Raw genomic sequence first — 14143 nt, 5'->3', positions numbered from 1 at the left:
AGACCGGGGTCTAACGTCACGTGTGCACTTACTGCCGCTGAGACGGTTGAACTTTACCGGCTAAGGTTACGATTACCTGACCCACCCACCCCAGCCCACTGTCAACAGAGGAGGTACACTCTTCGCATTGGTGAGAAGCGATGTCAATCACTGGTTACACCCAATAGCGGAGGCGAACCAACCGAGCGGACATTGCTCCCGCTAATCCTGTCTCCTGCTCCTGCTCTGCTCCGCTCCGAGCTCCACATCAAAGTGGAACAAACCTCAAAGGAAATGTCCCACTTTCTGGATTATTTCCATTTCCCTCCGATGGGGGTGTTTGTGAGGTGCCTCCTGCAGCCAGAGTCTGATGTATCGCTAAGAGGTAGAAGGAGACTGCTCGGCCCATCAGCTTGATGCTGGCTCTCCAGGGAGGGAGGGATCCCAGCAGAAGGAAGAGGGAGAGGGAATTAACTGAGAGGACAAATATGGTGTGAGGGGTTGGATAGGATGGAGTCTGAGAGGTTGTTTGTCCCAGTGGGGGATCAAGAAGCAGGATGGGGGAAGGAGTCCATTGACAGTGGGGAAGGGACATGAGGGGCTCGTCTATGGAAATGTCTGAGCCCACAGTGCTGGCGAGCAGAGATATTCACCACTCTGGTGGGCAAACACTGGCAGACTGTATTTTATTATTGTTCGTGACACAGAATTGTATAATTGCTGTTCTGTGTGTTATCTGAATGTACTTGCCTGTGATGTTGCTACACGTCAGTGTTTCTCTGTACCTGTACCCTACCGTACTTGCTCACTTGGCAACAAATTCAACAGGACCTGAGAAAACTCGGTGAGATTTGATTAGTGATGATCATCTTGGCACCTTGGTAGGTAAAATGTAAAGAACGCAGAACATAGAAATCTACAGAACGTTACAGGCCCTTCTGCACACAATGTTGTGCCGACCATGTAACCTGTTACAGAAAATGACGAGAATTTCCCTGCAGCATAGCCCTTTATTTTTATAAGCTCCATGTACCTATCTAACAGTCTCTTAAAAGACCCCGTTGTATCCGCCTCTACCACCGTCACTGCCAGTGCATTCCACGCACTCACCACTCTCTCTGTGTGAAAAACATACCCCTGACATCCTCCTTGTAACTACTTCCAAGCACCTTAATACAGGGGTCCCCAACCTTTTTTTGCACTGCGGACCAGCCGACCGGTGGCGGGGGGTGGGGTAGGGTTGCCAACGGACAAGAGTAGCCATCAAATATGTTGTGTTTCCCCCAAGAAAGACTACCAGGACTACCATAACCATGAAACCTTGCGTGGGCACCAGTGCGCTTGCGTGTACGTGCCGATTTTTTTTTTCCTCCAAATTGTTTTTGGTGATTCTGTTCGGGGGGGGGGGTGCGGGGTGTGTTAATGCAACCGGAATATATGTGATGTGGCTAATACACTCAATTTCGTTTCTAAAAGGGTTTATCTAACAAATTTAATATTAAACACACAGCACATATTTTCCTTGCATAAATATAGTGATAAGTCAATTATAAGTCAATTGCATCATAACATTCTAAGTAACATTTGGATGTTAAACACACAGCACATATTTTCCCTGTATGAACATATAAAATCATTGCAACACACCAATATCGCTGAATCAGTGGGAGCCCTGGGCTTGTTTCCCTGCAACAAGATGGTCCCATTGACAGCAATACTCGAAGGGGGTTCCTTCTGTCCAGTCTATTCCGCGATTTAGTTTTCGTTACATTCATTGCAGAGATATGTTGGAAATGGAAGCAACATTTTCAGTGCTTTCATGGCTATCTCTGGATACTTAACCTTGACTTTGATCCAGAATGCCAGCAGAGATGTTATGTCAAACATAACTTTTTAGCCCGCCATCATTTGCAAGTTCGAGGAGTTGATCTCCTTCCCATGCTGACATGGATGACACGTGGGTAATGACCTCACATGCGTAATGACCTCGCGTGCATTCAAGCTCAACAGTGGGCGTGACAGGGAATGAGGAAAGGTGTAGCTGACCCATATCGCCAAATCATATCGTTTCCTCATGGCCGGGTAGCACGTTTTGTGGCCCTATAGTTGGGGACCGCTGCCTTAATACTATGTTCCCACTTGTTAGACATTTCAACCCTGGGAAAAAGCCTCTGGCTATAGGCACAACCAATGCCTCTCATCTTGTACACCTCTGTGAGGTCACCTCTCATCCTCCATCACTTCAAGGAGAAAAGGCTGAGTTCACTCAACCTATTCTCATCAGGCATGCTCCCCAATCCAGACAACATCCTTGTAAATCTCCTCTTCACTCTCTCTATAGCATCCATATTGTTTCCTGTAGTGAGGTGACCAGAACTGAACACAGTTCTCCCAAGTGGAGTCTAATCAAGGTCTCTCATATAGCTGTAACATTACCTCACGCTCTTGAACTCAATCCCATGGTTGATGAATGCCAACACACCATATGCTTTCTTAACAACACTGTCAACGTGTGCAGCGGCTTTGCGTGTTCTATCAACACAGACCTCAAGATCTCACTGATCCTCCACATTGCCAAGAGTCTTACTATTAATATTATATTCTGTCTTCAAATTTGACCTACTGAAATGAAACATTTCACACTTATCAGTATTGAACTCCATCTGCCACTTCTGTGCCCAGTTCTGCATCCTATCGATGTTGCACTATAGCATCTGACAACACTGCAGATGATCTGCAACACTCCCAACTTCTGTGTCATCAGCAAACTTACTAACCCATCCTTCAACTTCCTCATACAGGTCATTTGTAAAAATCACAAATAGAAGAGGTCCCAGAATAGATCCCAAAGGAACACTATCAGTCACCATTATCCATGCAGAATACGAACCATCTACAACTGCCCTTTGCCTTCTGTGGGCTTGCCAATTCTGGATCCACAAAGCAATGTCTCCTTGGATCCCATACCTCATTATTTTCTGTATGAGCTTTCCATGGGGAACCTTAGCTAACCTCTAACTGAAATCCATATACAGTACTTCCACTGCTCTACCTTCATCAATGTGCTTTGTTACGTCCTCAAAGAATTCAATCGGGATCATAAGGCATGACCTGCCCTCAGCAAGGCCACGTTGACTATCCCTAATCAGATTGTCTCTACAAATGCTCATAAACCCTGCCTCTCAGGATCTTCTCCAAAACATGCCCACCACTGAAGTAAGACTCACTAGTCTATAATTTCCTGAGTTATCTCTATTCCCTTTCCTGAACAAGAGAGCAACATTTGCAACCTTCCAATCCTCTGGTACTTCTCCCCACCTAACTGATGATGTGAAGATCATCATCAGAGGCTTAGCAATTTCCTCCCTCTACTCCTACTACAGTACAATGACGTATATCTCATTCAGTCCCGGCGACTTATCTAACTTAATACCTCTAAAAAGATCCAGCACGGGCACTTTCTTAAAGTCCATACACTCATGCATTTCAGTTCGCTGTAAGTCATCCCCACAATTGCCAAGGTCCCTTTCACTGGTGAATACTGAAGCAAAATACTGAGTATCTCAGAATATTTAAATGATCGGCAGGTTGAGAAAGATCTGTTGAGAACGTAACGGTAGAATTTAACCAAGCTAATTTGCCATTGCTGGCGACACCACCACAGATTTGTTATACTTGCATGACATGCCCTCAACACCAATAATGATTGTTGCAAAAATCAGTGATATGTATCTGATCCTTCATTAACAATCAGCAAACATACAATCATGAATCGATGAAACTGAAGTTTACCCAAGTGTAAGTTCATCGTATTTGAGAGGATAATAACAAAAGATATGACATCTGTCAGTCCCCAGCTGTGTATTGCATGGAACAAAGCACAAATATGTAACTGATTCCCTTAGCGTTTACCACACCCCCACTGATGCGACTAGTTACCATAAAAAAAGCATCATAAATACACAACACAGAATACAATGCAGATAGAGAACAGGTACATGGCTCCTACACACAGGCTCAGCTCCGATATAGGGTCTTCCACCTGAAATATTAACATACTCTCTGTCTTGTTGAATAATTCCAGCATTTTATTTTATTTATATTAACTATTTTCCCTAACTGGCTATTGTTGGATGTATGGCGTGTCGACATTGTGTTTAACAAGGTGCCATGTAACTAACTATCTGGTAATAACCAGGTGATATGCTCAAAGAAATCTTGACTGAGTTTTCGTGCTAATAATGAGGTCCTGCCAGAAAAAAAAAACTATAGAGGTTCAGGACAAGATGTCGTGATGCTATGGGTGAGACTTTATTGTTCAGCATGTCAGTGTTTCTCTGTAGACTCAAATCATATATTGCCATCGGTGTCAATGCTGGGCGATGTTAAACTGAAATGAGACGGTGAGAATCAGGTGTGACTGAGAACTCTGTATAATCCAGTGACGCGAGGATTAGAAGTCTCATCATCAGCAGAAATGTTTCAGCCCACACTGCTGTAACAGTTGTCCATTATTCACCACAACGTCACCAGTGGTAGGAAGACCAAAGCAGTGGGCGCTGTCTACTCAATCTGCCCTGCCATTCCATTGACACATCACTCCCGGTCCGGGACACAAGATTGGTTCCTGAAAGGGATTTGCCTGCAATATAGCAAGTAGATACCCTGGAGAATCCTGGCCCAGTGTACAATCCATGGAGAGAGTGGAAATGGACATTGTATGACCGTGGGTGGATGGGTGCAGGTGGAGGCTTCAGTGGACGGGCCCAAGATGTTTGGAAGTGTTTGCCTCTGTTTAAAAACAAAACACGCCAATTAATGTCTGACCCTACTGTTAACTTTGTTTGTTACAGAGCATCAAAATCTGACCACAACTGTCCTCAAAATGGCTCAAGGAGTGGGCAGGGGAAAAGTTCCAGTGATGTCAAGATCAGGAAAGGACACGGGTATGCTAGCGAGTTACTTTATTTTTTAAATATTTCCTTGACTCTGTGTCTGAGTTTAATTCAATATCAACAATTCACAAAATATTTGTGAAAATCTGAGCAGAGAGATGAGTCACAGAGAGTTAACATCTCTGGGGAACACAGTCACACGTGGAAGGAGCACAATCACTGTCTGCTTTTCTGCTCCTCTAAGCAGACTGTGATGCACATTCAAACAGTGAGGTATTCCAGAGCACAAGACATTGTGCAGATGCTGAAAGTTTTGAGCAACACAAAGACACACAAAGTACTGGTGGAACTCAGCAGGTCAGGCAGCATCCATGATAAGATGAGATCCCGAGGGAAATCCATGGAGAGGAATTAACAGTTAATGTTTCAGATCAGGACCACAAGGAATAGAAAGTAATGTGGCAATATCTAGGAATTTCTATTCCTTCATTTCCAGTCTAATGAAGGGCCTTGGCCCTAAACGTTGATTGTTTATTCTCCTCCATAGATGCTGCCTGACCTGCTGAGCACCTCCAGCATTGTGTGAGATATCCCAGAGATTTGCTGAGGAAGGGTTTGACCAGGCAGGCAGACAGTGACCCAGAGCAAAGCGGTGGTGATGGGCAGTACCAGGAGAGAGTTGCTGATGGTTATTATATTCTCAGGAATAAGCTGAGTCCTTTCCAAAGACAGTGGTATATTCCCAGAGACATTAAAACATTGAAACATCTGTCTCGGACTGTTTAGTGACCCAGCGAACCATCTTTAGGTTCCAGAGAGAAAGTTGCCTCTGAACATGGGGTCGGTAATATCTTTAATCTTCACCATTTTCCTTCACAGGTCCGATCTCAGTGATCACCGAGCTCCTGGCAAGCTGGAATGATTCCCAGCTGCTGCAGCTGACGGATTTCTACCGGGACAGGCTGGAGCAGGCGATGGAAGGAGGAGTGCACGGAGTGAGCCTGGCGTTAACGGCCGAGAATCAGTTCAGTGGAGAGGAACATCGGGTGAGCGGGAGGGAGAATGGGTTTGAATTTTCACACATCACAGGACTGATGGGTGTCGGAACTCTGACTCATCGGGTATTAAATTAGATAAAATAAAAACTGGGGAATAAATACTGTACATACAATCTCAAAGATGTGAATCTGAACGAGTGATAGAAAGGGGTGAAAAGACCCCGCGGACTGGTGGGTGGCTGCTCAGTGTTCGGAGTGAGTTGAGCAGGTAACAGTTGTGTGAGCTCACAGTATTAAATGGAAATATGATGGGAGGTTTCGGTTTGGGAAGACCGTGCAGCGTGACAACAGGATGTCAGTGAGAACCAGGACATCATCAGTGGGTGCCACAGGAGCTGGAGTGTGTTCTGTTCCGGGTGGAGATGATTGTGTTACAATCTGTAACTGCAAACAGTGTGAATCGGGGAATACTGCCATGTTGTAATGTGTAATCACTGAATAAACATCCACTGGAAAAGGCAAAGGAAAGGAATTAGATGTCAGCCGGTAGTCCGTTGTTATGTTGGACACTGGCGGACTGAGCAGATGAATCACATCATCCTTTTCTGCATCTTCTCTGCAACTGCTCACTGTTATAAAAACTCTCCTGTTCTCTTTTTATCTGCGATACTATTTTTCTGATTTCTGTTTCCATCGTTAAATCTGGTGAGGAATTATTTATCGATTTGGAGCCACGTCAATGAAGCGGTCACAGACCAGCCAGGATCTCATTGACTGGTGGACCAGGTTCACGGTGAATGTCCCTCCGTGTGCTCTGCACTCAGAATGTACAGTCCATGTCCAGACAGGATCAGCACCCGTCCGGGTGACTGCTCAGTGTGATCCCGTTACAGAGCACATCATTTACTTCTCATTCTCTGTGTGAATCTGTCAGTCCCCAATATGTTCACTGTTACTCTTCACAGAAAATCTCTGATCTCGCTGATAAGGGAGAGCGGGCGGACAGTTCTAAACTCCTCCTGAGCCTGGTGATGGAGAAAGGCTCCTGCGCCCGGAGGGTGATGTGGGAAACCTTTGTGAAAATGCGGAATTGTATCCCAAAGTTGGACAAAATACTGAAAGAAATTCAGGAACATGGTGAGATAATATCAGAGATTAATTTAATTTTTGGATTCAAACATTACATACTTGTAATCTGAGGAATTGAAATGTGTCAAATTGTTTAAATCCGGACAGGTTGTGTTCCGGTCCAGCGACCCGTCCCGGAGATTCCCAGAGGGCTGAAAGGTAAGTGAAGAAACCGCTGTTACCATCACTGGCTGATGTTGTGTAGGGTCATGTCGTTGTTGAGCCACGGGGATTTGATCAGGTAAATGTTCCACTGTGACACAGCGCACAGTGAGACACATGGAAAAATGTTTGCTGGAGGAGAGTTTTCACAGGACAGCATGAGTAACAACTCAGAGAGTTGGTGAGTTTGCTGAAAGGGATCACACCTTTCTGGGTCCTGCAACTGCAGATCCCTCCACCGGGGTCAGAATGGAGAAGAGGGCAATCTGAGGAGCGAAACTATGGGAAATGTCTTACTCCGAAAGGTGAAATCATTTCCCTACAACCACCCAACCCCCGGAACAGCCCTCATCCTAAATCACTTTTCTAAACTCCCTCAGATCCTACAGGTCATCATTTTTAGAACCGGGAGACCATTGAAATTCTCGACACAGAGTTACAATGACAATTTAATGAGAAAATCAGGTAACACCCAAACCGCCCTGTTCAACACCAAAGCAGCATATGAACCCCACTCTGTTCACATCTGCACTCCCTTAGTGCAAACACTGCTACAGTTATCCAGTTTAATTTCCCACTCAATAATCCTGGGAATTCCATCAGGAGACAGTGTCAGTGAGGGTGAGATTGGGGGACAAAATCCTCAGCTCAGTCCACAGAAGCTGAAATTCATGTGTGTCTGTGTCGTGTGATGGACACTGTGGAAGGGTGAGAGATGGGAATTAGGGCAGAGAAACCGAGGGTTGTGCGATCGCGGCAAGAAATGTGGAAAAGACTGAAAATATCTATAAATAATATTGCAATTAATTAAATTGCGACCGTCTGGATAAGAAACTCACTACATCCGTAAGCACATTGTGTCTGTAAATATGGAGCCCGGGGCAGTGCATGGGCTCAAGAGATTGTCAGGCTTCATCATCACAGACTGAGTTAGATCACACAATGCCACATTTAACAGTGGAGAGAGCGAAGGAAAGACAGATATCGTAAAAATTATTAATCTTACAGTAGCCCATGTTTTAACTGATTACTCAGAGCCCTTGAACAGAAACATAAAGAATCTTGGCCACAACCCTCATGCAGCCTGTCTCATTTCCAAGAACAAGTTCCAAAGATGTTAATTTTTAAATGGTACCAGAGAAAGGTTTCAAACTCATCACCTTGCTGTCAGCTGTGTTAATGCTTTTCCAGTCCACATTCAGACAATCAAAACCCCACCTTTCCCTGCACGAAGGCTTTAGTAACTCTCTACAATTTCCCTGCAAACCTGTTCTTCACCGTTCTTCACGCTGTTTGCGGAGGGAACAGTCACGGCAATGAAATTCCCACATTTATTTCTGAACATGAAACAGATTCTCTCCCTGATTATTGAAGAACATTATTTCTACAACTGCAACATTATCTAAAGTATATTTTTCAACAATCAATGTTTTCCTGCTCTTCATATTTTCACAGAATACATTGAATGGGGAGACCACACACCCCTGACAGGGTCCTGACACAGTATGAGATAACACACACCACTGACAAGGTCCTGACACACTGTGAAACCCCACACACACCTGGCAGGGTCCTGACACACGGTGAGACCCTAGACCACTGACAGGGTACTGACACCCTGTGAGACCAAGTACACCACGGACAGGCTCCTGACACACTGTGGGATCCCACACACCCCTAACATGGTCCTGACACGCTGTGACATTCCACACACCCCTGACAGGGTCCTGACACACTGCGAGACCCCACACACCACTGACAAGGTCCTGACACACTGTGAAACCACACACACACCTGGCAGGGTCCTGACACACGGTGAGATCCTACAGACCACTGACAGGGAACTGACACCCTGTGAGACCAAATACACCAGTGACAGGCTCCTGACACACTATGGGATCTTACACACCCCTGACAGGGTCCTGACACACTTTGAGACCCAACACACACCTGACAGAGTCCCGACACACTGTGAAACCTCACAGACACTTGAGAGAGTCTAACACTCTGTGAGACCCCAAATCCCCCTGACAGGGTGCTGACACACTGTGAGACCCCAAACACCCCGGACAGGACCGTGACACACTGTGAGATCGCACACAACCCAGTTGGGGTCCTGACACACTGTGAGACCCCACAAACCACTGACAAGATCCTAACACAGTGTGAGACCCCACACACCCCTAACAGGACCCTGACACAGTGTGAGACTCCCCACACCCCTGGCAGGGTCTTGACACACTGTGAGACCCCACACACCCCTGACAAGGTCCTGACACACTGTGAGACCCCACACACACTTGACAGATCCTGATAGACAGTGAGATCCCAAAAATCCCTGACAGTGTCCTCACAAACTGTGAGACGCCACACAACACTGACAGCGTACTGACACACTGCGAGACCCCACACACCCCTGGCAGGGTCCTGACACACTGTGAGACCCCACACACCCCTGGCAGGGTCCTGACACACTCAGAGATGCCACACATGAATGACTGTGTCCTGACACACTGTGAGACCCCAGACACCCCTGACAAGGTACTGACACACTTTGAGACCCAACACATACCTGAGAGTGTCGTGACACACTGTGAGACCCCACACACAACTGACAGGTTCCTGACACACTGTGAGACCCCACACACTCCTGACAAGGTACTGACACACTTTGAGACCCAACACACACCTGAGAGTGTCGTGACAAACTGTGAGACCCCACACATCCCTGACAGGGTCCGGACACACTGTGAGACCCCACACACACCTGGCGGGGTCCTGATGCACGGGGAGACCCCACAGACCACTGACAGGGTCCTGACACACGGTGAGACCTGCACAGCCCTGACAGGGTCCTGACACACTGTGAGACGAAACACACCCCTGACACACTGAGACCCCACACACCCCTGACAGGGTCCGGACACACAGTGAGACGCCACACACCTCTGGAAGGGTCCTGACACACTGTGAGACCCCACACAGCCCTGGCAGTGTTCGGACAAAATGTGAGACCCCACATACCCCTGACAGGTCCTGACACACTGTGAGATCCACACAAATCCCTGACAGGGTCCTGACAAACTGTGAGACGCCACAGCTCACTGACAGGGTTCTGACACACTGCGAGTCCCCATACACCCCTGACAGATACTTTACACACTGTGAAACCCCACACACCCATGACAGGATCCTGACACACTGCATGACCCCACACACACCTGGCAGATTCCTGATGCTCCTTGAGACTAAACAGACCCCTGATGTGGTACTGACAAACTGTGAGCTCCCACACACCCCTGACAGGGCCCTGACACTCAGTGAGACTCAACACACCCCTGACAGGATCTTGACACACTGTGCGTCCCCACTTATCCCTGACAGGTCCTGACAGACTGTGAGTCCCAACCTACCCCATACAGGGTCCTGACACACAGTGAGACCCCACACACCCCAAACAGGGCCCTGACACATTGTGAGATCCTACACACCCCTGACAGAATCCTGACACACTGTCAGACCCTACACACCCCTTTCAGGGTCCTGACACACTGTGAAACCCCATACACCACTGACAGGTCCTGACGCACTGTGAGACCCCTCACACACCCCTGACAGTGTTCTGACAAACTGTGAGACCCCACACACTCCTGACAGGTTCCTGACACACTGTGAGACCCGACACACCCCTGGCAGTTTCCTAACACACTGTGAGACCAAACACACCGCTGACAGGGTCCTGACAGACTGTGAGTCCCTACCCACCCCATACAGGGTCCTGACACACAGTGAGATCCCACAGACCCCTGACAGGGTCCTGACACACTGCGAGACCCCACACACCCCTGGCAGTGTTCAGACAGACTGAGATCGCACACACTCCTGACAGGTCCTGACAGAATGTGAGATCCACAAAAATCCCTGACAGGGTCCTGACAAACCGTGAGACCCCACACACCCCTGACAGGGTTCTGACACACTTTGAGACTCAATACACCCATGACAGAGACCTGACAAACTGTGAGACCCCACACACCCCTGACACACTGCGAGATCCCACACAACTCTGGCAGATTCCTGACTCACTTTGAGACTAAACACACTCCTGACTTGGTCCTGACAAACTGTGAGCTCCCACACATCATGACGTACTGTGAGACCCTACACACCACTGAAAGGGTCCTGACACTCAGTAAGACCCCACACGCCCCTGACAGGATCCTGAAACACTGTGAGACCACACACACCCCTAACATGGTCTTGACACACTGTGAGACCCCAAACACCCCTGACAGGGTGCTGACACACAGAGTTGGGATCACAGAGACATGGCTCCAGGGTGACCAAGGATGGGAGCTCAACGTTCAGGGATATTCAATATTCAGGAGGGATAGACATGAAAGAAAAGGAGGTGGGGTGGCGTTGCTGGCTAAAGATGAGATTAACGCAATAGAAAGGAAGGACATAAGCCGGGAAGATGTGGAATCGATATGGGTAGAGCTGCATAACACTAAGGGGCAGAAAACGCTGGTGGGAGTTGTGTACAGGCCACCTAACAGTAGTAGTGAGGTCGGAGATGGTATTAAACAGGAAATTTGAAATGTGTGCAATAAAGGAACAGCAGTTATAATGGGTGACTTCAATCTACATGTAGATTGGGTGAACCAAATTGGTAAAGGTGCTGAGGAAGAGGATTTCTTGGAATGTATGCGGGATGGTTTTTTGAACCAACATGTCGAGGAACCAACTAGAGAGCAGGCTATTCTAGACTGGGTTTTGAGCAATAAGGAAGGGTTAATTAGCAATCTTGTCATGAGAGGCCCCTTGGGTAAGAGTGACCATAATATGGTGGAATTCTTCATTAAGATGGAGTGACATAGTTAATTCAGAAACAAAGGTTCTGAACTTAAAGAGGGGTAACTTTGAAGGTATGAGTCGTGAATTAGCTAAGATAGACTGGCAAATGACACTTAAAGGATTGACGGTGGATATGCAATGGCAAGCATTTAAAGGTTGCATGGATGAACTACAACAATTGTTCATCCCAGTTTGGCAAAAGAATAAATCAAGGAAGGTAGTGTACCCGTGGCTGGCAAGAGAAATTAGGGATAGTATCAATTCCAAAGAAGAAGCATACAAATTAGCCAGAAAAAGTGGCTCACCTGAGGACTGGGAGAAATTCAGAGTTCAGCAGAGGAGGACAAAGGGCTTAATTAGGAAGGGGAAAAAAAGATTTGAGAGAAAACTGGCAGGGAACATAAAAACTGACTGGAAAAGCTTTTATAGATATGTAAAAAGGAAAAGACTGGTAAAGACAAATGTAGGTCCCCTACAGACGGAAACAGGTGAATTGATTATGGGGAGCAAGGACATGGCAGACCAATTGAATAATTACTTTGGTTCTGTCTTCACTAAGGAGGACATAAATAATCTTCCAGAAATAGTAGGGGACAGAGGGTCCAGTGAGATGGAGGAACTGAGCGAAATACATGTTAGTAGGGAAGTGGTGTTAGGTAAATTGAAGGGATTAAAGGCAGATACATCCCCAGGGCCAGATGGTCTGCATCCCAGAGTGCTTAAGGAAGTAGCCCAAGAAATAGTGGATGCATTAGTGATAATTTTTCAAAACTCGTTACATTCTGGACTAGTTCCTGAGGATTGGAGGGTGGCTAATGTAACCCCACTTTTTAAAAAAGGAGGGAGAGAGAAACCAGGGAATTATAGACCGGTTAGCCTAACGTCGGTGGTGGGGATAACTGCTGGAGTCAGTTATCAAAGATGTGATAACAGCACATTTGGAAAGCGGTGAAATGATCGGACAAAGTCAGCATGGATTTGTGAAAGGAAAATCATGTCTGACGAATCTCATAGAATTTTTTGTGGATGTAACTAGTAGAGTGTATAGGGGAGAACCAGTGGATGTGGTATATTTGGATTTTCAAAAGGCTTTTGACAAGGTCCCACACAGGAGATTAGTGTGCAAACTTAAAGCACACGGTATTGGGGATAAGGTATTGATGTGGATAGAGAATTGGATAGCAGACAGGAAGCAAAGAGTGGGAATAAACGGGACCTTTTCAGAATGGCAGGCAGTGACTAGTGGGGTACCGCAAGGCTCAGTGCTGGGACCCCAGTTGTTTAATATATATATTAATGACTTGCATCTCCAAGTTTGCGGATGACACGAAGGTGGGTGGCAGTGTTAGCTGTGAGGAGGATGCTAAGAGGATGCAGAGTGACTTGGATAGGTTGGGTGAGTGGGCAAATTCATGGCAGATGCAATTTAATGTGGATAAATGTGAAGTTATCCACTTTGGTGGCAAAAATAGGAAAACAGATTATTATCTGAATGGTGGCCAATTAGGAAAAGGGGAGGTGCAACGAGACCTGGGTGTCATTATACACCAGTCATTGAAAGTGGGCATGCAGGTACAGCAGGCGGTGAAAAAGGCGAATGGTATGCTGGCATTTATAGCGAGAGGATTCGAGTACAGGAGCAGGGAGGTACTACTGCAGTTGTACAAAGCTTGGTGAGACCACACCTGGAGTATTGTGTGCAGTTTTGTTCCCCTAATCTGAGGAAAGACATCCTTGCAATAGAGGGAGTACAAAGAAGGTTCACCAGATTGATTCCTGGGATGGCAGGACTTTCATATGAAGAAAGACTGGATGAACTGGGCTTGTAATCATTGGAATTTAGAAGATTGAGGGGGGATCTGATTGAAACGTATAAAATCCTAAAGGGATTGGACAGGCTAGATGAAGGAAGATTGTTCCCGATGTTGGGGAAGTCCAGAACGAAGGGTCACAGTTTGAGGATAAAGGGGAAGCCTTTTAGGACTGAGATTAGGAAAAACTTCTTCACACAGAGAGTGGTGAATCTGTGGAATTCTCTGCCACAGGAAACAGTTGAGGCCGGTTCATTGGCTATATTTAAGAGGGAGTTAGATATGGCCCTTGTGTCTACGGGGATCAGCGGGT

At 46.6% G+C, this 14143-nt stretch overlaps 1 protein-coding gene across 1 annotated transcript in view; it reads left to right on the top strand.

The window, feature by feature from the left end:
* Positions 1–14143, top strand: part of LOC134342212 (NACHT, LRR and PYD domains-containing protein 3-like) — a 35424-nt gene that overhangs the window by 4086 nt on the left and 17195 nt on the right. Inside the window, exons 2-5 of the mRNA XM_063040184.1 lie at positions 4833–4925; positions 5754–5920; positions 6838–7009; positions 7109–7159. Of these exons, the coding sequence (XP_062896254.1) occupies positions 4833–4925; positions 5754–5920; positions 6838–7009; positions 7109–7159 (483 nt within the window). The remainder of the gene's footprint in view (positions 1–4832; positions 4926–5753; positions 5921–6837; positions 7010–7108; positions 7160–14143) is intronic.

This window comes from Mobula hypostoma, unplaced genomic scaffold (genome assembly GCF_963921235.1).
Source record: "Mobula hypostoma unplaced genomic scaffold, sMobHyp1.1 scaffold_88, whole genome shotgun sequence".
In the NCBI taxonomy this organism is placed as follows: domain Eukaryota; kingdom Metazoa; phylum Chordata; class Chondrichthyes; order Myliobatiformes; family Myliobatidae; genus Mobula; species Mobula hypostoma.
Note: the sequence above shows the minus strand (reverse complement) of the source record. Positions and strands in the feature narration are given on the sequence as shown.